At 43.8% G+C, this 27,188-nt stretch overlaps 2 protein-coding genes across 6 annotated transcripts in view; both read left to right on the top strand.

The window, feature by feature from the left end:
• CCDC30 (coiled-coil domain containing 30) overlaps window positions 1-2,026 on the top strand; it is a 162,959-nt gene extending 160,933 nt beyond the window's left edge. For all 3 annotated transcript variants that reach the window (XM_061184382.1, XM_061184381.1, XM_061184383.1), the window contains 2 exons: window positions 1,340-1,407; window positions 1,654-2,026. In XM_061184382.1, coding sequence (XP_061040365.1) covers window positions 1,340-1,407; window positions 1,654-1,831 — 246 coding nt within the window. In that variant the 3' untranslated portion in view covers window positions 1,832-2,026. The remainder of the gene's footprint in view (window positions 1-1,339; window positions 1,408-1,653) is intronic.
• A 3,632-nt stretch (window positions 2,027-5,658) lies between these two features.
• Window positions 5,659-22,826, top strand: PPIH (peptidylprolyl isomerase H). Of its 3 annotated transcripts, none has more exons than XM_061184390.1 (10): window positions 5,659-5,759; window positions 6,104-6,168; window positions 6,480-6,503; window positions 6,778-6,822; window positions 7,028-7,070; window positions 11,152-11,244; window positions 14,513-14,600; window positions 15,096-15,136; window positions 15,922-16,011; window positions 22,128-22,416. In XM_061184390.1, exons 1-9 carry the CDS (start codon window positions 5,694-5,696, stop codon window positions 15,988-15,990), a joined length of 534 nt encoding a protein of 177 aa, XP_061040373.1. In that variant the 5' UTR covers window positions 5,659-5,693; the 3' UTR covers window positions 15,991-16,011; window positions 22,128-22,416. The 3 variants fall into 3 exon arrangements, with proteins under 3 accessions (XP_061040373.1, XP_061040374.1, XP_061040371.1); XM_061184391.1 differs by lacking the exon at window positions 22,128-22,416 and adding an exon at window positions 19,335-22,120; XM_061184388.1 differs by lacking the exon at window positions 22,128-22,416 and adding an exon at window positions 22,627-22,826 and having other exon boundaries at window positions 5,661-5,759.
• The last annotated feature ends 4,362 nt before the right edge of the window (window positions 22,827-27,188 follow it).

Raw genomic sequence — 27,188 nt, 5'->3', positions numbered from 1 at the left:
TTCCTAATTGTTTTAGGAATTTCCATACTGTTCTCCATAGTGACTGCACCAATTTACATTCTGACCAACAGTATATGAGGGTTTGCTTTTTTCCACATCCTTGCCAACACTTGTTATTTCTTGCCTTTATGATAACAGCCATTCTAATGGGCGTGAGGTAATATCTCATTGTGGTTTTGATTTGCATTTCCCTAATAATTGGTGTTGTTGAACATCTTTTCATGTGCCTATTGGCTATCTGTATGTCTTCTTTGGGAAAAAATGTTTATTTAGCTCCTCTGCCCGTTTTTTAATTGGGTTGTTTGGTTTTTTGCTGTTGATAGTATGACATGTGTAGTTACCAAATATTCTATAGGTATTAGGGATTACAGTTTTCCCCCCAATTTTGTTGATATAATTGACATATAACATTGTATAAGTTTAATGTGTACAATATAATGATTTGATATATATATGTATTGCAAAATGATCACCACAATAAGATTAGTTAACATCTATCATCTCATATAGTTACAATTTTTTTTTCCTCATGACAAGAACTTTTAAGATCTACTCTCTTAGCTACTTTCAATATATACAATACAGTACTGTTAAGTATATCATCATGTTGTACATTACATCCCCAGAACTTATTTCTCTTACAAGGGAAGTTCATACCTCTGACCACATTCACCTAATTCCCCCATCCCTGACAACCACAAATCTGGTCTCTATTTCAATAAGTTTGGTTTTTTAAACTCTAAGTGTGTATGAGTTCATACAGTATTTGTCTTTCTCTTTGTCTGACTTATTTCACTCAGCCTGATGACCTCAAGTTCCATCCGTGTTGTCACAAATGGCAGGATTTCCTTATTTTGTTAAAAGAATTTGTTTTTTGCTGAGTAGTATTCTATTGTACGCATATTCTTTATCCATTCCTCTATCAGTGGACACTTAAGTCGCTTCCATATCTTGGCTATTGTAAATAATGCTGCTATAAACATGGAGTGCAGATATCTCTTTGGGACAGTGTTTTCATTTCCTTCAGATATATACCCAGAAGTGGGATAGCTGGATCATATGGTAGTTCTCTTCTTAATTTTTTGAGGAACCTCCATACTGTTCTCCATAGTGGTTGCACCAATTTACATTCCCACCAACAGTGCACAGGAGTTCCCTTTTTTCCACATCTTCTCCAGCATTTATCTCTTGTCTTTTTGATGATAGCTAGCCTAACAGGTGTAAGGTGAGGGAATTACATTTTTAACCAAAAATATATATAAAGCATAAGTTCTAGGATAATATCGCCAATGGTTTATCATTATAACTTTTTTAATATTCATCCTTTCTTTTCTTTTAGGAAACAACAATTAGTGACATCCCTGAATTTGAAGTATTGAATAAAATTGTGCCCTTACCAAACTCCAGGTGAGTAAAATCAAGACAATCATCCGCATGCCTGAGAGTTATGGCTGCCTAGCTAGTTCTAGTTGCTGGCTTGAGAAAGCAGGGACTTTCCTGGTGGTCCAGTGGTTAGGACTCCACGCTTTCACTGCCAAGGGGGAACTAAGATCCTGCAAAAGTTGAAATTCTATTGATGCCTTAACTCTGTAACCCCAAAGTGCTGCCGAGAGATCCTGTCTATACAAAGTCCTCACACATGGCCATTCTTAGTTTTTCAGGAATGGGTTTGGTAGAGTCAGCTGGAAGTCTTCAAGAAACTGAAGAACATAGGTCAGAAGAAGCAATGGCAAACCCCAAGTCCCTCGAGTCTCTTTCGTGTTCACAGAATTCTGAAGCTGGATACATAAACGTGGCTTCTCTGAAAGAAACACATCGCATCCAAGAATAAGGCCAAGTCAGAACTATAAAATCACTGGTGTCTAAAACTAGACTGATCAAAGCTGCTAACTTAAAGCTTGGGCGTGAGGGTGGAGCATGACGTGGAGAAGAGTTATGACAGATCCTCACTGGACGTCAACCAGGAGTCTTCAAAATTGCTGATAAATTCATTAAACCTGTTCTAAGAATGGATTTCTCAAGTTTGTTTGCTATCCTCAAATGCCTTGTATTGATCAATGTCGTGACTTAAGTTCAGTGGTTTAATTAGGGGTTTTTTTTTAAGATTTTTTTTGATGTGGACCATTTTTTTTAAAGTCTTTATTGAATTTGTTACAATATTGCTTCTGTTTTTTATGTTTTCATTTTTTGGCCCCAAGGCATGTGGGATCTTAGCTCCCCAACCAGGGATCAAACCCACACCCTCTGCACTGGAAGGCAAAGTCTTAACCACTGGACCGCCAGGGAAGTCCCTAATTAGGATTTTGTTCAGTAGAGCACATATACAGCTAATTCAGCATCTTTCTATTCTTATTATCATGGGTATTTTCTTATTTATTTTTTAATTTAAAAGTAAAAACAGTGTAATCACCTTAAAGCAAATATTTGAGGGGGAAAAAAACCCTATAAAGCCCACATTCTTAACACAACTATTTTCATTTATTCTTTTCTGGTTCTTATTCAAATGTATATATTTTAAATGGTTATCATATTGTATATTCATTTTCATAGTCTGATTTTAAATTTAATATTTCATAAAACATTTTCCCATGTTTCAACAGTCTTCATAATTATTCTTTCAAAAGCCACATGGTAGGGCTTCCCTGGTGGCACAGTGGTTAAGAATCCACCTGCCAATGCAGGCGACACAGGTTCGAGCCCTGGTCTGGGAAGATCCCACATGTCGCGGAGCAACTAAGCCCGTGCGCCACAACTACTGAGCCTGCACTCTAGAGCCCGTGAGCCACAACTACTGAGCCTGCGTGCTGCAACTACTGAAGCCCGCGTGCCTAGAGCCTCTGCTCCACAACAAGAGAAGACACTGCAATGAGAAGCCCGCGCACCGCAACGAAGAGTAGCCCCTGCTCACCACAACTAGAGAAAGCCCGCGCGCAGTAAAAGAGACCCAGTGCAGCCAAAAATAAATAAATAAAAATAAATAAAAAAAAATTTTAAAAAGCCACATGGTATTCTATCATGTTGATGTCCTATAAATTCTCTTGTTGTTTGACCTTTGTTTCTACTTTTTTACTATTTAAGATTATGCTGTGATGAAAGTGTTTGTAAATGTAGCTCTTTTCTTCTCTTGAGTACTCCATAAAACACATTTACAAGATCAGCATAATTGGGCTAAAGATATAAATGTTAATAGTTTTGATACGTCACTTGTCGAATTACTTTAAAAAAAGATTGTTTTCTATAGTTGAACTCTTTAAGCCTCAATTTCTTAATCCATAAAATGGGAGCAATGGTAGTTCCTATCCCATAGAGTTGTGAGGACCAAATGAAATGAGGCATGTATTTAGCACTTAGTAAAAGCTTAACAAATACTAGACAGCATTATTTATTTTCACTAGCAGTTTGAGTGTACTAGTTTTTCCACAACCTCATCAACATTGGATATTATCAATTTTTAAAAAATTATTCTAAATAGTTGGTATAAAACTATACTGAAGGATGATTTCTGCTGTTCCTTCCCTTCCTCCCCCTTTCCCTCCTTATTCTCCTCCTCTTTCTTCTTCACCTTCAATTGGAGGTAGAGAGGGAGACCAAGGGGAGAGGGAAAGTAACCAGAAATTTTTTAAAAGACCCCTTAAAATGAGACACACTGAATTTTTATGTGTGATCCTTGCTTCCTCAGACCACTGAACTAGAAAGGATGGTCAAAGGACATAGAAAATAATAGCTGTGATATTGAATCTAAGCCTTACCCAATTCATTCAATTCACTGGATTCACTGAGTCTATTTACTGAATCCCTACTGTGTGCTATTCAATAGTGGGCACACCTGTGAAGACAGGCAAGGAGAGTCTCGGTTTTTGTCATTGAACCCAAGTCCATGTGCCCGAAGCACAGTGAGGACAAACAAACATTGGAATTTGGAGCAGAGGAAGGCTTACTGCATGGGCCAAGCAAGGAGAATGGGCGGCTCCTGCTCAAAAGACCTGAAGTCCCCAGTGGTTTTCAGGGAAGAGTTTTTAAAGGCATCTTTTGGGGTGATGGCTTCAGGGTGTATGACTTTCTTCTGATTGGTTGGTGGTGAGGTAACAGGGTGGTGGTCCAGGAATCTCAATCCTCAACCTTCTAGTTCCCACCAGTCTGGAGTCTCAGAAGGTAGTTACCATCCTCCACCTAGGTGGGGGCCTTAGTTCCTACAGAGCTCAAAATTTCTGTGTCAGATTGTTATGTATATCCCATGAGAAGGAACTAGGACTCTGTTTTATCACCGAACTGTAATTTTTTAAAAATTTTATTGGAGTGTAGTTGATTAACAAAGTTGTGTTAGTTTCAGGCGTGCAGCAAAGTGATTGAACTATAACTTTTTGACTGCTTTTCCTTTGTTTCTGCATTCCCTCACTTCCTTAATTAGTATCTGCTTGAATCTGCTCTTTGTAACTCAGGGAAGGTCTAGGAGGCTGAAGCCTTTTTCTACAAACAAGAAACGGGGTACACGGAAAGGGTTTTGTACACGGGAGTGTCCTGCAGGGTCCTCCTCAGTTTTGGTCCCGCCTTTTCTTTGGTACTCCTCAGTCTTCATGGAAACAGGTGGACAAGAAAGGGAATAAAGGTTTGGATAGGTTATTCATAAGCTTGGCAGAGGAACCGGGTTTAGGGGGACTCGGTTTCATTTTCATGGAGTTAAATGTGTGTGAGGCTACAGGTGAGGTGGGGAAACCATATAGTTTTGGATGGTGAACGGCATGAAGAAAATAAACCAGTAATGTATCTGAAAGTGTGACGGAGGGCTACTTTAGATTGGGTGCAATGTTCCTGAGTGATATCTGAGCTGAGACCTGAGCTACAAGACCACTCCCCATCCCCATTAAGATCTAGAAGAATATTAAAGACAGTTAACAGCTAGTACCAAGGCCCTAAAGAGAGTATGGGAACTCTGTGACCTCGAGGAACAGAAGGCCAGAGTCCCAAGAAGGTGGCGGCCAGATAATGTAAGATAGGCCTTTTATGTAAGAAACTGGATTTTATGCTAAATACGGGGAACCAGGAGTGACTTATAAGCAGATTTATTTTAAAAGCTCTAGCTGCTCTGTGGTAAATGATTTGGAGGTGACTGAAAGCAGAAGCCTGTGACAGAACTGGAATTAAAATCCTAGCGTCCTGACTTCAAGGAAGTGCTGAGTATTTACTGAACAAGCCTGATACGCCAGGCTCTTCTAAGCGCTGAGGATGAACACAGTTCTTGCTTCCGTGGGGCTCCACACTGGTGGACAGGGGTAGAAAACCGCACGTATGACGGTTCACATAGGTCTTAATTTCAAAGGCTGATATGGACCCTGAAGACTGCCTAGTCCAAGCCCCCTAGCCTGAGCGAGAATAATTTGTACTGCACTTAGTGTAGCCAAGTGAGTGGGATGTCCGTTGACCTTGAGCAAAAAATGCCGAGTTTTTCCTCCCGGCTCAGCACCCAGAGAGAGTCAGGTGAGCTAACAGCTGGCTGACGTCCGGGTGGTCAGTAAGGAAGGAAGCGCTGGCCACCCACGCAGCGCCCAGTTTGGCGCTGGACGCGGAGAACTTCCGGGGGTGGGGCCTAGCCTCGGTCGGCTTTTCCTGCGCCTGCGCCGGAGACGAAACCCTCAGAGCAGGGACTAGGTTCGCCGGAACCCCGCGCTCCCGATTTCTGCTTCCGGGTCGGAGCCATGGCGGTGGCAAATTCAAGCCCTGTCAATCCCGTGGTGTTTTTTGATGTCAGCATTGGCGGCCAGGTGAGGTCCTGGCAGCCACCCAGCCCAGCGCCGAAGGGAAAGTGCACGGGGTCTGACAGGCAGATTTCATCCCCTCCCCAGGGGTAACGGACTCGGAAAGCCAGAAAGTGAAATTGGACCAGAACATACTGACCTGCGGGGCGGGGTTGGGGAGGAAGGGAGGAAGAGGAGGAGTCTTGCCCGTCGTGGCGCCCCGCTTGCGGAGGGACTGGGTGGAAAGCAAGGGTAGGCTATGGAGGCGGAAGTGGGAGAGAGCAAGCGGCATGTGGGAGGGAGGGTTCCCTGCTCGGTGAGGCCTTCACGGGCTTGGACTGGGCTTTCTGACCGTCTCCCGCCGGTTGCAGGAAGTTGGCCGCATGAAGATCGAGCTCTTTGCAGACGTTGTGCCTAAGACGGCCGAGAACTTTAGGTAAGGAGATGTTCCAGCCTTGCTAGATTAACTAAACCAGAAGCTGGGCCACAGTCTGTGGAATCGTCTGCCTGCCTCTGTCCGTCCACTCACTGCCCCTGAGATCTGATTCCTCTGGGTATCGCTCTGAATAGTCTTGACTGTTCCCGTGTCAATTTATGTTGTTAATCTGTATGCCTGAGTGTCTGGACATCTGACTAGCCGGTAGGTGGGCTTGCTAGCGCCGATGTCTGTGCCCTCCCCTCCGAGGTTAGGAGCGCTCACAACTGTGATGCCACAGTGACTGAATCATTCACTCCTTTCCCTTTCAGGCAGTTCTGCACTGGAGAATTCAGGTCAGTCTCAGACGTGGTTGAGTTCTCTGCTTTCTCCTGAGGGGTGTCCTGGGGCTGCAGTGAGGGTACTGGGGAACCACCGGCAGGCCTTGAATGATTGCTGGTGGCAGTAATAGAAGGTAATCCCCCACGGGTCTATCCTCAGTTCATTTGCCTTCTTTATCTCTCTTCTCTGACCATCTTTAAGAGAGTCTCTTTGGTTCAGGTGTGTGGTAAACTGGAAAGGCCTATGATTACCTGTCATCATTCCAAGTCTCTTTCTTTTTGGTTATAGAAAAGATGGGGTTCCAATAGGATATAAAGGGAGCACCTTCCACAGGTAAGGCCTTTGGCAAGCCATACTGGGGGGCTTTTAGGAAACAAAATGGAGGATAATTCTTAGATCTTGAGAAGGGATGTTGTTGTGAACTCAGCAACTGATTTGAAGACTTACTAAAAGCCAAAGTGATAAACATTATATTTTGAAATCAATGTTGTTCTTAACTACAGAATCTTCTCTCAGGATGCTTTGTTCTCTGTTTCAGGGTCATAAAAGATTTCATGATTCAGGGTGGAGATTTTGTTAATGTAAGTATTGTTCCTTGCCTATTAAGGACTTACAGGTTTGGTTTTTTGTTGTTATTGCAGCTGCTGCTGTTTTTACTTCAGGGACCCAGTCTTAAGGCTTGAGAACAATGGCCAAGTTTGATGGGGGAGAGGGTGGGGATGGGAATGTCCTTCGATGGCTACTACTCACTTCATCACTAGATGACAGATATCAGCACTTCGAGTCACTGACTTCCAAATCTTAGCCTTTTAGGGCCAGAAAGTGAACTTTCCCAGCATACCAGTAGAAGATCCATGACAGACCCAAATTAATTGGTCACATAGAATTTAGCTAGAAATCGGATGCAGTTTGTTTTTTCTAAATGGTTGTTAAGTCCCTTTCCAGTGAGCTAAATGCTTATGCCCCATTTTCCTGTCCACTTCTGGAAAGCTGAGTTTTTTTTTTTTTTTAATCAGAAGTTCATTAGTGGGAAAGGAATCAGAGCAAGAGAGTCCTGGAAGGATGTTTTCCCTATTCACTGGGAGAGCCCAATGAACTAATCCTTCACTGCTAAGCATGACTTTATTGTGACGAGACTGTATGTATCCCCCTATCAAGCCTCCTCCGCTTCCTCCAACCTTGGGAGGTGCTGAATAAACCACATTTATGCTTTCTTAAGCCCACTTTTCTCCTTACCCACCCACTTCTGTGCATGATCTTTCTTACTAATATCATTTGGTTAGTCATGATGCTGTTTTCTTGGATCTGGGAGACATTCTTTCTCCTTTATATGTAAATTTAGTTTGACTCTTAGGAGTTTTCTAAGATCTCTCTCTTTCCTATCTAGGTAAGTTTACAAAGTGGCAAATTTGGGGCTGAATCAAAAACAGATATGTTTTGTTTTATCTGTTTGATGTCGCAAAACTGGGAGATTTTAACCGAAAAATTTCCTCTCTAACATACGGAAAGTAGGGGTACATGAGGCCTGTGTTCCTCATGCAGCAGCAGTTGGCTGGAGTCAAGTAACTGCTCCCTTTAGACACGGTGTGTCCTTATTATTAAACCTTTTGCTTCCCTTATTTATGTCATCTGCCCCTGTAGGCATTTAAGTTTGCAACACCTGGTCACAACTGATCATAGTAGGGCTTGGGGTGACCATATACTTTTTTATTGGCTGGTAAGAGGGCTGAAAAGCTATTCTCTGCCTTCTTTCCTTTCTTCCCACAGGCTCCTATATTGCCATATTGTCTTAGCAGGGACAGGACCAACTTCTTACGGGTCATTGCCAGAATCTTTGCCAGGCACATTTGATCACTAGCTGCTAGCCCCAGGGTTAGATAGCAGTTGGTCAGCCAGAAGGCTGAGTGTCAGAGAGAAGCAATTACTCAGAGCTACCCTTAGGGCAGAAAAAATGGAATGAGCAAGAGGCAGAAGAAGCAGGATTTGAGACCTTCTAAAGTTGGACCAAGAATATTTGTTTGTTTTAATAATATTTGTTTTTGGTTTTTTTCTGATTGCACAAGAAAAGTACAAAAATGAAAATAAATCATCTCTCAAGGAATCTCATCTCCCAAGGAATATACTCTTGGCATTTTAGTTTAAAGCTGCCTGTCTTATCATTGCATATATATGTGTGTCAGATATTATTTTTAACAGACTTAAGATCATATGTGTGTTTTAACTTTTTTGTGCTTGATAATTGTCTGCATTTTCCCTTGTCATTGTCTTCTTCCAAAACAATCTTTCTGATAGTTACCTAATATTCCGTTATGAATAGACAATGAATCTATTTGATCAACCCACTGTTATTGAAGATTTAAGTTGCTTTCTCTTGTTTGCCCTACAAATTAATTTTGTCATTTTCCCTACTGTGGCTTCTGGAGTGCAATAGATAGTATGATTATATAGAGAATGATGTGGTAACTGTTCTGTTCTCTAGGTTTATTGGGAAATTGGAAATGAACATGTTTTCTTTCTGTATGTATGTATGTATATATTTATGTGGAGTTAAAGGTGTAATAGCTTACGTTTATATAGTGCTATATGGATTGCAAAACACTTTCTCATAGACACTAATTGGATCTTTATGGCAACGGTATAAGGAGTAGGTGATTTCATCCTCACTTGATAGTTGAGGAAACTGGGGCTCAGAGATAGGAAGTGACTTCCCAGCTCAATAATGATAGTTCTGAAACTCAAATCCAGTCTTTCCACTATACAGAGCTTGGTTTTATTGATAATTTTTTTAAATAAATTTATTATTTATTTATTTATTTATTTATTGGCTGCGTTAGGTCTTCGTTGCTGCACGCGGACTTTCTCTAGTTGCAGCGAGCAGGGGCTATTCTTCGTTGCGGTGCGCGGGCTTCTCACTGCGGTGGCTTCTCTTGTTGCGCAGCACGGGCTCTAGGTGCACGGGCTTCAGTAGTTGTGGCACGCGGGCTCAGTAGTTGTGGCCCACGGTTTCTAGAGCGCAGGCTCAGTAGTTGTGGTGCACGGGCTTAGTTGCTTCACGGCATGTGGGATCTTCCCGGACCAGGGCTCGAACCCATGTCCCCTGCATTGACAGGCGGATTCTTAACCACTGTGTTACCAGCAAAGTCCCAATAATTTTTAGTCAAATAACGATTTGGATTTGAGTTTTCTTTTCTTCCTTGGCTTATGTTAATTTCCTTTAGTAGTCTTTGCTCCAGTAAGGGCCCCTTGATTCTACACTAGGTCAGTGTTTCCACATTCCATCATGTACCCAATATTCTTTTTTTTTTTTTTTACTACGTTGGGGCTTCATTGCTGTGTGCGGGCTTTCTCTAGCTGAGGCAAGCGGGGGCTACTCTCCTCTAGTTGCGGTGAGCGGGGGCTACTCTTTGTTGCGGTGTGTGGCCTTTTCATTGCAGTGACTTCTCTTGTTGCGGAGCACAGGCTCTAGGTGTGCAGGCTTCAGTAGTTGTGATGCGTGGGCTCAGTAGTTGTGGCTCGCGGGCTCTAGAGCACAGGCTCAATTGTGGCGCACAGGCTTAGTTGCTCCGCGGCATGTGGGATCTTCCCGGACCAGGGCTCGAACCCATGTCCCCTGCATTGGCAGGCGGATTCTTAACCACTGTGCCACGAGGGAAGTCCTAATATTCTTTTTCTTTACTAACTGGCTAGGAGAGATTGGTCTTTTGGCACTCTCTCGATATTACCTTTAAACCCCAGGGTTTCTATTTAAGGTACTGCAAATATGGCCTTGGTCAAGTTGCTTTATTACCCTGACTTAAGTTTGCTCACCTGAAAAATGGGGAAGATGATAATGCTTATTCCACAGAGTTACTGGAAGAGGAAAGAAATAACACAAATAGAGCTAGTTTAAGCATAAATTGGGGATTTATGACAAGGTGTTTCCTGGAACCCAAAGGAAGAAATAGATGTAGGAACTAGAGAGCCACAGAACCAATGAGTCCCTTCTCTCTGTTTCTCTAGCACTCTCTACACATGTGTTGCCTTCTCTTTCTCTTCTCCAGTCCACCTTAAAGAAGATAGTTATCTCCAGCTTCCAGGTTTACATGATACAAGTTCACCCTCAAGAGAGCAGCTATTCTACTTCATGTTTCCCAAAGAAGGAACTCTAGTTGGCCCTGCATGAGTTAGGCATCCTCCCCGGGACCTCCCCTGCCTTCAACTTTGACCAGGAGGGTGGTATCCTGTTGTATAGATTACACTTCCAAGAGCCCACCCACCTGCATAGTTGGGGGAGTGGAGCCATAGACAGTTAAATAGATTCTCTTATATGACTGCAGGCATGAGAGTCTTTGGGAAGGGCATCGAGGCATCGATTATGTATGTGATCACTGTACTGGTGTCCTCTGCTTTGCTTGTGTCTTAGCCTATCTTTCTAGAGGCCCAGCTGTGACCTGTTGTTTTTTTTCCAGCCCATGAGATGCCCTGGCCAGGTTGTGGGCTGCACGTTCCTTGGATGGGGCTTGCTTTGATTGCAAGATAGGGTCAAAGAGGTGTGGCTCCCAAAGTGACCTGCAAGAGTAAGAGGACTTTAAAGCAGTGAGGCTTGGGGTGCAGCAACTGCTTCCTCTGGGCTCTAGGGGCCAGTGCTCCCAAGTTGCTAACACTTCCCTTTTCTCTGCTCAGGGAGATGGTACTGGAGTCGCCAGTATCTACCGGGGGCCATTTGCAGATGAAAATTTTAAGCTTAGACACTCAGCTCCAGGCTTGCTTTCCATGGTAAGTTGGGACCAGTCAAGGTTTTGGGCTAGATTTATAGCCAGCTGACTTCTGGGTCCCTCTTGAGGCCCAGTGCTGTCTCTTGGGATGGAAGCAAATGCTTTCCTTCCCTTGCTTGACCCAGGATTCACCTCTGTACTGCCCACCTCTTTCCTCAATCTGGTTTGATTTTGTTGGGCTGGATCCACTAGCAGGCTGGGGAACCAAAACTGAACTCTGATGTGTGTTTTCTTACTTTGTTTGAGCCAGGACATGTGGTTGGGCACTCAGCCTTGCTGCTTAGAATGTAGCCAGCTGTGCTTTCAAGACCCAGTGTTCACGCCCCTATCACACCACTCACCAGGACTCTCACAGCACCCATTCGTTTACGCTGCCTTCTGGCTGGTCACCCCTTTCAGCTCACTCACCACTCCTCCTTCCCCATCCCAGTACCCTTCCTTCCCATTTATAACCCCACTCACCCATCTCATTCCCCTTTCACCGTCCCCCTGCCCACCTCCTTCAGCCCCTCATCTACACACCCCCACTCGCTCCCCCTTCACTTGCCCTTATTCACCCCTCACTCCTCATTTCCCCTTACCCCTCCCACCTTGCTTCTCTTTCACTCTTCAAGCCTCTCCCTCCCTCCTGTCGTCACCCATTTCCTTCTCTCAGTGCCCCGAGTCTCACTCCCCCAAACCCAGTATTTACATGCACACATTCTCCGTCCTGCTTGCCCACTCTTCCACTCATCTAGTCAGCCATTCATCAAATAAAGATTGTTGATATACACTGTTTCAGGCCTCATGGTAAGGCATGAGGATACAGGCCTGATCCCTGGCCTTGTGACATTTAACATCTAGTGGGGGAATCGCATATGCAGAATGACGGGTCCAGTATAGTATAATTCATGCCATCAGTGTAATAAGGGGAGGGTACCTCAGTGTATGTAAAAGTACTGTGAGGGCCCCAAGGAATGAGAGTAATTGCTGCAAGGATCCAAAGAAGTTCTCTACCAGATGGCATTTCAAGTCAAGCAAACTGCCTAGACAAAAGATGTGTGACCATGAAATAGCAGGGTGGCATGGGCAAGGGACAGAAAGTGAGGAAAGTGATGTGAATGGGGGAGGGAATGACTAGTAGAGACCACCAGAGAGGCAGGTGGGTGTAGGGCTTTAAATGCCAGAATAAGGATGAGGTATGTCGACCTTATTTTATAGGATATGGAGAGCCATGCACTTTTTTGAGCAGGGCTGATCAACTTGGTGTTTTAAAACAAAGACCCTGGCTGCAGTGTGAATGGAAGACAGGAGTGGAGAGGGTAGGGCAGAGAAGCCAGTTAGGAGGCTGCCATAATAATTGGGTGAGCCTAGCATAGCAAAGAGTGTACAAGTCTCTTTTAGGAAAGTGAGGCTGGGCAAGCATGGGTAAAGAGTGCAGAAGTGGCTTAAGTGGGCTTGGATCATCGCCGTGAGGACTGCATGCCACTGTGTTAGCATCTGGGGAGGAGTCAGAAAATGGAAGGAAGCCTTGGTCTCTGCTCCCTTCAGGCTGACACTAGTTAAGATGTGCTGTCACACATCTTGTAGCATAATTGTTTTTGCTTCCATCCTCCACTAAATCATGCGTTCCTCAAGGGCAGGGACTGAGTCTCATTGATCTCCAAGCCTTAATACCTGATACAGAAAGGTGCTGAGCAGATACTGATGAATGACTGAAAGATAATCAGAATAAAGGCTAATGTTGAGCACATACTCCACAACACTTTATTTGCATTAATTCATTTTACTTCTCTCGTTATTCCTTTGAGATAGGTACAAATGAGGAGACCGAGGCACAGAGAGGTTATGTGGCTAAACTAGATCCCAGTCAGTGATGGAGCTGGGATTCAAGCTCAGTCATCTGGCTCCAGAGCTTATTCCCTAAACCAGTAAGCTATCCTGTCTGGAAGAATGGATAAGTGAGTGGCTAAGGGCAGAGAGTTCCCTGAGCTAAAAACACATGTTGTATGACTGTTTTCCTGCCTGCTTACTAATAAATGTTTATACATTGAGCAGCAAGATAGATAGATAGATAGATAGATAGATAGATAGATAGATGATAGATAGATAGAAGAAACAGGAAGAAGGGAGGGAGGGAGGGAAGAAGAACTGGGGCCACTGAGGAGTTCGCCCTCACTGCAGAGCGTAGGTCTGTTCTGACCGGCTCAGGCTGTCCCTTGCTTTCATATGTGAGATGTTCCTGCATACACATGCGAAACCCCTGATAGCCTCGTCTCACGTGGGGAATTTCTAAAGTATAATGTGACATCCCTAATTAGAGCTTACCCCTAGACAATGTCTTTAATGTATTTCATATACATTTTTATTCCTTCAGTGTTGAACACAGACTCAATCAATTTAATTCCTTTAAGCATCCAGTTAACTCTAGTGACCTATCTAATGATTTCCAGTGTTGCCTCTGTAGTATTACTTTGATGAGACCTGTGCTCTTAATAGTACTAGTTCTTTCAGTTTTCCATTTTCCAAAATAATGTAAGTATGCATTGAAATACTCACATAGTTACACAGACATTGTGGTAAGGCAGTGCTGCTGAAACGTGATGTGGGTTTGCTGATTGCTTTGCGTTGTCATTATAGCCTGTTCTTTTATAATGTATTGTGAAATATAATGATATAAAGACAATTTCAAGGGAGGAAAAGGGAAGGGATATGGCTGAAGAATTTGAGATTCTTGATTTAAAAAACTTTTACTGATAAAATTCAATAATAAAGGATTTGGGGTGTAGCTGTAAAAAGCAAATGTCATTGATTAAATGTAGTCTTTTTTCTAGCATAGCACTAGCATAGCAGCTTCTTGCCCCTTAAATTTTCTTATTACCATTGTTAAGGGACAGTACAGAGTCATTCAGACAAAGTAGCTTATGGCACAGGCAACAGGCTTTTTCTCAGCTGGTGCCTAATTTGTAAGTGTAATCCAGTTATTACTGGTTTTGGACTAAATACAGCAAATCTGGTTCTATAATCAATTGTTCCCATTATAAAAATTCACACTGTAGGAGAAATGTACATTTACTCAAGGATATAGCTCCTTGAGGGCAGAAATTGCGTATTCTGTTCCTCTCTGTATCCTTGGGTCCTAGCTCAGGCCCTGGCTCATAGTAGATGCTCAATCAGGTTTGCCGAAAGAAAGCATGGAGGACTCAGGGCTACAGGCTCTTTTGGGGAGTTTTGTCCTTTGGCTGACATGGCCAGGAAAACTCACTGCAAATACATTTGGTTTCCATCAGGCAAACAGTGGTCCCAGTACAAATGGCTGCCAGTTTTTCATCACCTGCTCTAAGTGTGATTGGCTAGATGGGAAGCACGTGGTGTTTGGTGAGTCCTATTCCTGTCCTAGTCCAAGCCCAATTCACCCAGAGCAGAACTTCCTATGGAGCCGGTCCCCTGACTCTTGTACCAAGAGTGCTCGTCAGGTGTAACTGCCCTGGGTAGTAGTAGGAAAGGTGGAAGCCATGGGAGGTGGGGAGAATTTGTGGTTAGAGAGCTAGAGGTGAGGGTGAAGGGGCCATCTGATGCAGTGAGTAACCACCTGGGCGATAGGTGTGTCTGAGGGGGGATGGTAGCACTTAAGAAATACCACACAGAGGCAGCACGGTATAGTGGAGCTTTGTAATTGCTCAGACCTAGTTTTGAGCCCTAACTCTACTACTTACCACCTGTGACCTTGGGCAACATTTCACTTCCACTGAATATTAATTTTCTCATGTTAGCCTGAGGATCACATGAGATAATGGCTGAGAATGGGCCTTGGAGGCTGGAAAGTACTGTGCAAATGAGAGTAATAAAGTCCAGCTCATACTCTTCCCACAGGAAAAATCACTGATGGACTTCTGGTGATGAGGAAGATTGAGGTGAGTCCTGTTTTGATCTCTTTCTCAGCCATTCTGGCCTAGTGCTACCTCACTAGTGTCGAGGAGCGGGAGAACCATGAGTGGGCTCTGGTTAGGCCCAGGCTTCACTCCTCCAGTTACAGGGAGGAGAGATCATGTACCTCCCAAGTGTTCTGGGCCCTCAGCCTCTCTGGTGCGGTGCCTACTGAGGTTTGGCCTCTGGTGTCTCCTCCATCTAGTTGAGAAGATCCTCCTCAGCATTGTACTCAAGGTCCTTCACGATCGGGTCCCTGCCTCCCTCTCCACGACCCCTTCTGCCGCTGCCTCTTCCACATTCTAGTCCCATCAGGCTACTAGCCCTCCTCTAAACATGCATACACGTCCCTGCCTCTTGCTCCTTCCTGCCCTCAAGTCTTTGCTCATGCTGTTTCCTCTACTGAAGTGTTCTCCCTTCTTTTCCTCCTGGTGGGATCCCATCCATCCTGCTGGGCCCAGCTCAAATATCCCCTGTTCTGTGAATCCTTCCCTGGCCTGTGCAAGCAGCAGTTTAGTTGCTTCCTCACCCTGTATACAACTCTCTCTTATGACTTACTACATTGTTACATGTCATGGGTTTGATGTTTTCTAAATGTTGTACATTTTCTCTTTGATATGTATTATATTCTTCCCCTGTCTGCTAGGCTGCAGACTGTTGTCAGATCAGCCTGTAAGCTCTCAGTCCTTAGCCTAGGGGCCTGCAGGCATCAGTAAGTGTGTGGTGGGGGAGGGTCTGAGTGGAGGAGTCACCACTGTGCTTTCTCTCCTAGAATGTTCCCACAGGCCCCAACAATAAACCCAAGCTGCCTGTGGTGATCTCACAGTGTGGAGAGATGTAGTCCAGAGGAAGACTGAATCAGGTAAGTGTGTCTTTCTTGAGCAGGAGTCAGGACCCCAGAGAAGGCAGCATGGTCTAGTGGAAAGAACTTTAGACCTGAAGACACGGGATTGAGCCCATTTCCTCTCTGCGTGCCCTGGGAGAAGTCACTTCCCTTTCTTGAGCCTGTTTTCTCATCTGCCAAATGGTGATAATACGTATCTCCTCGGGTCACTGTAAGCATCAAAAGAGAAAGGGTTGGTAGGACACTTTGCTTTTCTAACACTTTATAGTTTACAAAGTGTCAACCTGAAAACCATCAGGCACTTTCTGACAGCACTCTTAGACTCTAGTTCCATTTAGTCATCCCGCTAGGAAGACCTGGCTCCATCCCTGGGTCACTCCCTTCTGGGACCAGCCTGGGCAGCCAGGAGACACCCCTATCATGCCTCTCGTCAGAACCACGCTGCAGTTCCAGCCCCTGACTTTGTATTTGCCAGACTCATAGGTGAGTGTGACACATTTCTCAGCCTACGTAGACTCACTTCCTACCCAGACTTGTCACTCACTGCCTGCTCTGTGCTGGGCATCATTCTGAGCATGGGGATGGGGGAAAGAATTGAAAGATGCCTCCACCCTTTAGGAGCTTATGGAGAATAAAACACATTCTCAGAGGTGATCACTAGTAATATGAGTGATGTTGTTAAGGATTAATAAGAGTTCAAGAAAGAAATTGATCACTTCCAGCTAGGTAAAGGATGGTAGTGCTTTGCCTTTCTTTTCTTTTTTTCTTTTTTTTTAAATTTTCAAACCTGCAGAAAAGTTGGAAGAGTAGTACATTGAACACCTATTTACCTTTCACCTAGATTCGCCAATGTTTAACATTGTTTTATCATTTTACTTTGACATTTGTTTCTTTCCCTTTTTCCCTCTCCTCCCATTTTCATTCCTCTCCTGCTCCTCTTCCTTCTTTCCTTCCTTTCCCTTTCTTCATTTCTTTTCCATCTGGAAGTTGAGGACTTCTTGACACTTTACCCCAGAATACTTCAGCAAGCGACTCCTAAAAATAAGAGCGTCCTGCATAATCACAATAATATTGTCTAATGTACATGCTCAAACTTCCCCAGTTGTCCACAAAGTAACTTTTTTTAGCTCTAAAAAAAGAAATCCAATCAAGGTTCACATATTTCATTTGGTTGTTTATTTTTAGTTATGAAAGCAACATCATCTCCTGAAATGAGGTATGAAAATTTTCACAGAAAACAGTTAAGGCCCCCCCTTAACCGCTCACCCCCATCCACATCTCCATCCCACTGCTCTCCTCAGAGGTGACTTCTTCATCAGGTTGATGTATGTCCATAGGGCCTTTTCTTTGCCCATCTAATTTTGGGAGGTTTTGTTTTTCCTAAATGGCATCATACTATTTGTTCATCACTTTATTTCCATTTGATCTTATGTCTGGAAGACTTTTCCTCCTCCATTCATGTAAAACTATGTTGTATTTAAACAAAACAAAACTGATACAATATGCTATAAGATGTTTGTAGCAAATATTTTATTTTACCTTTCTCTTAATGATTTGAATAATTATACATTCTGAGTCTTAGTTCTTTACATGTTTTGACCATGTTGTCTAGAATATATTTTAAGAAAAAACTGGCAGTGGGTTTCTTATCTTAACTTTGGTGTTATCCTTTGTTAAAGGATAACAAAGGATATCCTTTGTTAAAGGAAGTTCTAAATTTTGATGAGAGCAAAATTTTTAATCTTTTCCCTTGTGTTGTGTTTTATCTTGTTTAAGAAGGTCCTTACTACCTCAATCATAATGCCTTCTGTATTTTTTCTAATGTTTCTATAGTTTTATTTGTATACTTACAAAACTATCTAGAATTTATTTTTCTGGACTCTGCCTTTTTTTTCAAATGGAGATCTAGTCAAATACCAGACCATCTTAATGACTGTGCATACCTCCGTCTGTGACTTACTTTGTGTTCACAGCATCTGGCACTTACAGGCATTCAGTTAAAATTTATTACATGAGTTAATAGAGAGGGAGAATGTCAGGCATTTTAGGCAGGGAACTGGTGTGAGCAAATGCCAGGGCAGGAATGCACAAGTGTGTGCTGGAAGCTCACGTGGACTCTCTTGTTCAGCCAAATGCTCCCTTCTCAGGCCTAGTTGACACTCTGAGCTTTCTTTTCTGCCAGTACTGGGGGCCCCAGGCTCAACGTGCTTTCCCCCTGCCCTCGCTGCTGGCCATTCCCTCTCCTACTTGTTTCTTGGCTGAACTAAAGTTGAGCTCATAAGTCCTTTTGCTTCTAAAGACTGACCACTGATCACCACCAGAGGACAGAAGATCACAAAAACAATAAAATTTAGAAATCCTTTTATGTTTAGGGCCTTTTCTCTATTTTTCTGAGACCCTTACAGAAAGTTACTGGAAATACATGTTAGGAGTTTGTTTTCTGAGGGTGGGCGATCATCAACCCTCCTCTCCTCACCCGCTATTAGCAAAGGTCATGTAAACATTTGCCCCCATGAAAGCTCTTCCTTTTAGCCTACAATCCCAAGCAGAACAAATTCCATGGAGGACATTTGATGCTCCAGAGGCCCTCTAGACCAGAACTTTCCAGTAGGCATTCCTTTCTGTGATGGTGGAAATGTTCTGTATCTGTGCTGTCCATTATGGTAGCTTCCAGCTACATGTGACCATTGAGCACTGGAAAAATGTGACTGGTGTGACTGAGGCACTGAATTTTTACTTTTATTTAATTTTAATTAAATTTAAAGAGCCACATGTGGTACCTCCAATTTAGTCTTCTAACCTTGACTTGCTCAGAATTAAATTTTTCATAGCTTATATTTAGAGACAATACAGTAAAAGCAGTTATATCACTTATTGAATATTTCTTGTGCTCAAATTCTGAGCTAAGAACCTTACTTTAATTATCTCATTTAACTTTACCAAGTTAAAAACTCATAGGTTTTAAGGTGTTAGGGAATCTAGGTGGCAGTCTGACCTTAAGGCATTCCACAGATGGGTTCCCCACTTTGGGTTTCTGAGTAATGGATTTGGGAGAAAGTAAGGAAAGTAAGTAAAAGACTTGGGAGTATGGTATTTCATCATGTTTCTTCCCAGCTGTGAAGTTACAAGCATCTCTGATTTCTAAAGGAGTATTTCAGATCCCTCAGGTTGTTTGAGGGCAGAATAATGTTTGACAGCCAGTGTAGATGATGTTTTTAAGTCCTACTAGGCAGTATTTCTCAAACTTTAATGTACATATGAATCACCAGGAGATCTTGTTAAGGTGCTGGTTCTGATTCAGTGGGTCTGGATGCAACTTAAGATTTTGCATTTCTAACTAGCTCTCAGGTGATGCTGATGCTGACTTCGAGTGGCAAGGCTACAGGGGAATAACAGTCTGTCTTTTAATTGAGAACCCACCATATTCCAATCAGAAAAGACCCAGGAGGAAATAATCTCTTGGTGGCATTGGTCCAGCAGGAATCTACGGCATTCAAATCAAGAGATCACCTAATCATGCATTTAAGGCCTGTGCCTAGTAACTGGAAATAGAAGATAGGAAGGAGACAGAAGATAGGTGAAGTCACTTGATCAACTGTACCTCCCTATGAAGAACTTCCTTCCTATGAAGAACTTCCTTCCAGAACTTCTTTTGTGCTTTACCTTAGGTCCTGACTTTGGTTTTAGTGAAAATGAAGTTTTCTGTACAACTCTAGGTGTAGTAACCTCGGTTTTATCTCAGTGGGTCCTGTGAAAGCTTTTTACGTTGAATTTGATTAGGTATACATAAACGAACTTTGGGCCTCAGGATTCTCCTACCCAGTCTGAACTGGGTTCTTGGCTACTTACAACTGCATGGGGGGCAGGTGGGGCGGGGGCGTGGAACCTCTGTTTTGAAAACCTGAGAGTCTCTTGGAAAAGAGAGTGGCTGTGAGCTCTGACAGCCCTGCTAATCTCCCTGTGATCCCCAAACCTGGTACTGTCAAGCAGCAGAGATCTTTCTTTAGTTCATTGTTTCCCAAATTTCCCTGAAGATGAGAATCACGTAGGGGCACTTGTTAAACCTACTAATTCCCAGATTCCCCCCCCCTGAAGAGTTTGAGCGAATTTGAGGTAGGATCCAGGATGCTGTGTTGCTTCAGATGCTTCTTAGCAGAGAAATGTGGGTAACCCTGCTTTAGGTGGTACTGGTTGAATGTTTTTTAACATTTGTCTCTTAGGAAAAAATATAATTATACAGCACCTAATTTTACAGGTATTATAGCTTACACTGAGGTGTTATTCGAGTTCAAATAGTCAGTAGGTTAAAAATTAATTGTACCTGTGGATGGTGGATATGGTAAGAGCTGTGACACTGCTGTTGGAATGACTGAGGTTTAGGAAATACTGTCCCCCAATCTGGGATTTCCTGTAGATGTGATACATTCCTGTAGAGGAAGATTCTGAAAGACACATTGGTGGCACGTGGGCTGGTCTTTCATTAATTAAGATAGGTCCCACACTGCAGATGAGGCAACAAACTTGGAAAGCCCAGTTCCTGCCTTAAAGGAACTCACAGTCTCTTGGGGAAACTGACAATTACAGTACAGTAAAGCACTGAACTGGAGGTTTTAAGACAAAGGAAGGAAAGTGAATGCCTGTGTCTGCCTGGAGTGTTTGGGAAGACCGCAGAAGAGATGTTTCAGCTGAGTACATGAAAGAATGGAGTTTGTCAGGGTAGCTAAAACTGGAGAGGGCATTCCAGGCAGAGGGAATAGCATGAGCAAAGGCACCAAGCAGGAAACAGCAGGAAGTGTAAGGGAAACTGCAAATAATTCAATATAGCCAAAGCAGGAAGATATGAAAAGCAAACTGTAAGAGGCGAGGCTAGAGGAGGCCAGGGTCAGCTGTGAGATCCAGTGCAGGCTGAGGTATTCATATGTTAACCTGAGGATGGGGGTGAGCTTCAGGCAGTGTGTACATCTTTCCCCCCTAGGGTGGGAGTCCATCATGCTCCTGAGATTCCAAAGGGTAGCCTGACCCTCCAAAAAGAACCAGGCCAGTAGGAGCCAGTGAAGGATTTTGAGCAGGAGAACACTGTAATTGACTTGACTTATTCAGAAGATGATTCTAGCAGCAGTGAGGAGGATAGGCTAGAGGCCAGTGAGGTGTCCACTGCAGCAGTCCAGGCCAGAGCAAAGAGGTTCCACATGAAAATGTGCGTCTAGGGAGCACCAGAGATGTGGCAGCAAATATTTGCATGCCTGCTGGGCATGTAACACCGTTCCCCGCCCTGAAAGTCAGAAGGCCTGCCAGCTAAAAAGGGCGGGGAAGGGAGAATGGCTCCATTCCAGTCCCTCCAGTACAAAGGCGAAGCTCCCTGCCCTGTAACCAGGCCTTACACACAGAGGGATACATTACGTCCATGGAATACTATATAGCCTTAAAAAGAAAGAGGTAGATCTGTATGTGTTGGCAGATTTCTAAGGTAAATTAAGGGACAAAGTCAAGATGTAGTACATTATATAAACATGATGCCGTTTATTTTGAATTACTCTTTCAGAAATTACTGTAGTGATAGATAGCTGACTGGTAGTAATGGTTACCTCTGCAGAGTAGAGATAGCAAAGAGACTTTCTTTTCAGTTTATATTGTCCTGTATATGCTTGAATTTTCTACACTGGGCATGTATTTTATAATAGAAATACATACTGTATATATGTAGTTTTAACGAATCCTAGTTCCTCCCAGCCCTTCCCAGGAGCATGTAGCTAACATCAGTTTGTGAATCATTCCCTGGTCCCCTCCTGGGTGCACCCACAGTACTTGGTTCATCTCTCTATTATGGCATTTAACACAGTGTATCATGAATATGTTGGTCTGGTTTTCTCTGGACTGAGAACTCCTTGAGGCAGGGACCATGCTGACTAACACAGTGCCTGGTCAGTGATAGAGCTTAGGTCCCGGAGCACCACGCAACTTGTAAAGTGCATTTATACATTTTTGTACATTCTGCTTGAGGGCCCAGGGTTAAACTTCTGTCTGAGCCTGCAGTATGATGCCAGGACCCACTGTGCTCTGGAGGAAGAGGGGTGTGGCCATGTTTGGGGGGAGGGGAACAGTAGTAACTGAGTGTACTCACCCTGTTCTTTTAGGACAGCTAGCTCCAAGGCCATAAACAGAGGGTGTGGAGTTTCCTTTCTTTATAACCCTGGGACCAAGACCTTCAAGGAAAAGGATTGCTCTTTGTTCTAGAGCTCCACAGAGAGCCATCAAGTTCTGGCAGAAAGCACACAGACTTCGGAGCCAAGTAGACCAGGAAGCCCCATCACTGTCAGGCCATTAAACCCCTTGGAACCCTAGTTTTTCCCTTTGCCTAATTATAAATAATACATACTGCACAGAGTTGTGAAGGGTAAATAATAAAGGAGACAGTGTATTGGCCGTAAGTATTAGTTTCTTTCTTGGTTCTGTGTAACACGCCTCTCAACTCTGCTCTGGGGCACCAAAGGTCTGGCCTGTGGCAAGAATCAAAGTGGTCTGCTCTTTGGGGAAAGGAGGGTTCGGGGTGTAGAGGAGAGCTGCGAGTGTCTTCTCTCATGGACTGTCCCCTCCCCGTTCCTCTGAGCTGCTTCTCTCTTCCGTCTCTCACAGACCCTCCACATCGGCCATTGCAGGCCTTCCCTTGCTCGGGGTGATGCTCTTGAGTAAGATAAACTGGACTGGCCCCTGTGTTTGCTTCCCTGCCTGCTGCTGCCCCATTTGATCAAAAGACCTTGGAAGTATCACAGACTCAGAAGCCAAGATTTTGTGTTTAAGTTTTCAACTGTAAATAAAGTTGTTGTTTTTTTTTTTTTTTTTTTTTTTTTTTTTACCGTGTGTTGTGTTCTTTTTAAATGGTTGTAATGATAGCCCTGTCTCCTCACTCCTTAGCTCCAGCTAGGAGTACTGACTCTCCCCAGAGGCCAGCATGGGCCAGAGCCAGGCCCTTGGTATGTAGAGTTGATGCCTCAGATTTACAAGCAGTTGTAGCAGTCCCCTCTTAGGTTCAAGCTGATCGGGCAAAGAAGGCAAAGCCCCAGGGCCTTATGTTCCCAGTAGGTTCATTTTGGTTAGTTCTAGAGCCTGTGGGTGAAGGGTCACTAGCTTGGGATATTTTTGGATGGGAGACCATTTGGTAGAATGTGTCTTGATCATGATGAAGTGGAAATCTTTTATTAATGGTTAAAAATCTTGGTTTGAATCCGAAGTCATTTTTTAAACAGTTGACGTCTTGAGATGTTCACTTCCCCTTTCAGAGCCTCGGTTTCCTCATCTGTAAAATGGGGATAATACTACTACTTCATAGCATTGTCGAAAGGGGCAAATGAGAATGGAGATGAGGGTAACTTGTAGACAGTAATGTGCATTGGAAAATGTTTGTTTTGAAAGGAAATAAAAGGATAACATAAAAACATAAAAGATAAAAAGATCCCACTGAGTATAATGTTCAGGAGGTAAAGGGAGTTCCCTGGTATTCCTTTCATGAGGCAGTTTCTATGTTATCCCATTCCTACTTTCTCCTGGCTCATGGCAGGGGTGACTCATAACTACTAGCAGCAGGCTACGGCAGCAGCAGAGTAGCAGAGAGCTGAATTCTGTGATAAAATAGAACCAGGCTAAAAGTGCCATTTCAGTGTATTGGGGGACAAGAAAGGTAGTGAGATATACAAGGGCCCTATAGTTTGGATATTTGCAACTGTCTAGCTAAGTAAACAGGATTCAGGGCACACGGGGAAGAAAGGGTTGTGATCTAGTGGAGGAGAAATCTTCAAGTAACTAAACGGGGTAGAATCATAGAGAGGAAGGAAGATGAGCAGCTGGGATCCTGAGCTGACGTTCTTATGATGGGCCATTCAGTTGAATTCAATTACACTTGGCACCTGCATTCTTTGCCAGTTTCTGTCCTGGGCACTGGAGCTGGAAAGCTGAGTAAGATGTGGCCTGTGCTTGTGACAGGGGATAGGCATGGTTTGGATTCAGTGCAGTGAGTGTTAGAATGGGAGCCCTTATGAGGACAGGAAATTTGGTCGTTTTTGTTTGTTTTTCACTGCCGTCTCCAGCACCTAGTAGCCAGTAAGTGCTCAATAAATATTTGTTGTGTGAATGATAGTGGTATGTATAAGATGCTATGGGAGCAGAGCGGAAAGATTGGGGGTGAGAGGAAGAGGCAACATTTGAGGTAAGTATTGACAGATAGGTTGGAATTAGCCAGGAGATAAGGGTGGGGAGGGCTTTCTAGGAAAAGGCAACTATGTTTTGGGGCCCAGAGTCTGTTAGAGATGGGGACAAGGTGAAAGTTTTGCAGAGGAGATTCTTGGAATGAAACCACTTGTCTTTCAGATCACTTAAAGGTAGACACTGGAGCTGTGGTCACCACGCTGGGCTCTCAGGGTGGCAGGGGGACTAGGAGAACCGTGGCTTGGGGAGCTCCCACCTTGGAACAGGAGATGAATTTTGACATGAACTGGTTCTCCTCCAGTGCTTCAGTACCATCTCTGCAGTGGTAGAGAGGGGGCTACAAGGAAACTAGTTTCTTAAATCGCTCATCTTTATGTTCACTGAGCATGAAGAGAGAGTTTAGTGAAGTAATTGGATGAGTAAGTAATGATACTTTTAAGTAACATTTTAAAGACAAATATTACAGAATTTATATTTCTGCTTGAGAAGCCATCCCTTCAAAGCAGTTACATAAGGAACGTTACTTATTCTCAGAGGTGCTGCTGCCATTATTCTAAGTGTCTTTATAACTCCACTTTGGGGAAAAGCTCTCAAGCCTATGGGGCACACTTTTAAATGTCCTAAGTGTTGGCAGAGTTGCCTTTGAGGAAATATTTTCTTTTTAACAGTCAAAAGTCACCTGGAGCTGGAACAGATGAATAGCAGCTCTGGGATCCACCTACTTCTCTCCCTACACACTGTTGCTGCCGCAGACCTTTTTCACCAGGATTACTGGTGCTGCTGCCCAGATGACCTCTCTGCTGCCAGTACCTTCTTCTCCAATCCATTTTCTACGTCACATCATTCACTTGACACATTAAGATATCATGTGTCAGGGACTATGCTAGATGCCTCAGGAACTCATAGTGTGGCAGGGAAGATATGAGTGCAGTACAGTGTGTTAGGAGAGGGTCTCCTAACCTAGTAACATCTGAGGCAAGACCTAGAGGATGAAGAGTTAAGCAGGCAAAGGAGAAGGGAGAAAGGAAGAATGTTATAAGTAGAGGGAATAGTATGTGATAGCTCAAAGGAAGCAGTGGCTAAAAGGTCACCTGGAAGGTTGGACAGGGAATGTGACAGAAGAGTGGGAAGTAAGTTTAGAGGTCGTGCAGGGTCCTGCCAACCACATTAAGGAATCTGGACAATCCTGTGGGTGGTGTAGTCACCAAAAGATTTTAAGTAAGACAGTGTCGTGATCAGATGGATGTTTTCAAAAGAACACTGGATATTGTGATGGGGAATATTAGAGTAAGAAAGGTAGAGACACTGGCTAGGAGGCCGCAGCAGTGCTCTACGCCAGGGGATGGCAGGCCAGGTGTTGGCAGGCCAGGTGTCACTCCCTATTTTTCAGTGTTTCGTGAGCTAAGAATAAGAATGATTTTTAAATGTTTAAATAGTTGGGGGGAAAAAAGTTTAAATAGTTGAAAAATCTAAAGAATATTTTGTGACATAAAAATTGCATGAAATTCAAATTTCAGTGTCCGTAAATTACATTTTTTGGAACACAGATGCACTTGTTAACTGATTGTCTGTGGTTACTTTCAGGCTCTAAATTTGAATAGTTGAGAATCTGGCTTGCACAGCTTAAAACACTATCTGGCCCCTATTGAAAAAGTGCCTACTCCTGCTCTGAGCAATGGATGATGATGGCCTACACTAAAGTAGCAGCAGTAGGAAGGAAGAAACTCTGGATTGGCATTTAGAGATTTTTTAGGACTGATTCAGGGAGACCTTTAAGGGGTGGAATTGACAGGCCTAGGTGATACCGATGGGGTAAGGACTACTGCACTAGCCTCCTAGCTGGTTTCCCTACTTTCATTTTCGCCCCTCTGCAGCCCACTCACTATTCCCTAGCCATTAAAGAAAAAAAAAAAAGTGCCATTCCCTACTTTCAATTCTAAAATTACCCTTCTCACTATTGCCCTTAGGTTAAGTTTCAGATAAAATGTTCCTAAATTTAACCCTGCCTACCTCTATAACCCAAATGTCTTCATTCTGGTCTTATTAGATTACTTGTATTTGCCCCAGACCCCATCTCTTCTTGTCTCCTACGCCTTTGCATAAACCTCCATGTGCTTGGAGTCTGCACTAAACCTTCTTCCCACCGCCACTCCCAAAATGCTTTGTGCATTTGCAGCGCTGGAGTGTTGGGTGTGTTGCATGTTTAAATTTCTGCCTTTATACCTAGACTGAATTTAAGAAGGCAGCAACTGGCGCACTTGTCCATACCCAGCAGATAGTAGACGCTTAATAAAGAACGAACTAAGGTGGACGACTTCATCAACATCATGCGGCAGCCTCAATTACAAATCGTTTGTGAAACGTGCATAGTAATCCCTATTTCACATGGCTGTTGTAGGAATAAAATGCACGAAAAATGTCTAGCGTCCTCAATAAACGTGAGGTGAAATTAAATCTGATTTGTGGCCAATACGAAAAGACGTGAATACTTAAGACAGTCCTCCTGTGCCTGGTATGACAGATCGGAAGGCAGGTCCCCACGGAGTACACCCCCGCCCTCCATATGCTGGGCAAGGGCTGCCTGATAGCTTGCGTGGTCCCTCCAAGGTGACTGCTCCGCCGTAAACCGACGCTCTTTGAATGCATACGTTTAAGTCCGTTCCAGAAACTCAGCTCCGCCGCGAGTACACGGCCATTGTAGAAAAGACGGCTCTATCTGCAGTCATGGTCTGAGGTCACAAGGACCATATTTGGAGCAGGGCAGGGGGGAGACCTTCTCTCCATATGGAGCTAAGGTGTCATTGGGCCCCGGGTCAGGTCGGGTAATCCCGGCTCAGGCGCCTGGCCGTGCCTTTCCTTCGGCCAGGACACAGCCCCGGACTTCGGGCCCGCCCAGGTTGCCGCCTCGTGAAAGTCACGTTCCCTCTGCCCGTCCTCTCGAGTACTCTATGGTTCTCGTGCCGACTCTAATTCTAGTTCCGGTCTCTATGGCGGCG

Source organism: Eubalaena glacialis, chromosome 3, assembly GCF_028564815.1.
Source record: "Eubalaena glacialis isolate mEubGla1 chromosome 3, mEubGla1.1.hap2.+ XY, whole genome shotgun sequence".
NCBI lineage: Eukaryota > Metazoa > Chordata > Mammalia > Artiodactyla > Balaenidae > Eubalaena > Eubalaena glacialis.
The sequence above is the reverse complement of the archived record's forward strand: the minus strand, read 5'-3'. Positions and strand labels throughout refer to the sequence as shown.

Bases quoted from the DNA above. Each gene is read 5' to 3' on its own strand.
- PPIH (XM_061184388.1), top strand. From the start codon at position 5,694: ATGGCGGTGGCAAATTCAAGCCCTGTCAATCCCGTGGTGTTTTTTGAT. The intron at 7,071-11,151 runs GTAAGTATTGTT...TTCTCTGCTCAG, and splicing joins AGGGTGGAGATTTTGTTAAT to GGAGATGGTACTGGAGTCGC. The intron at 14,601-15,095 runs GTGAGTCCTATT...CTCTTCCCACAG, and splicing joins TGGGAAGCACGTGGTGTTTG to GAAAAATCACTGATGGACTT.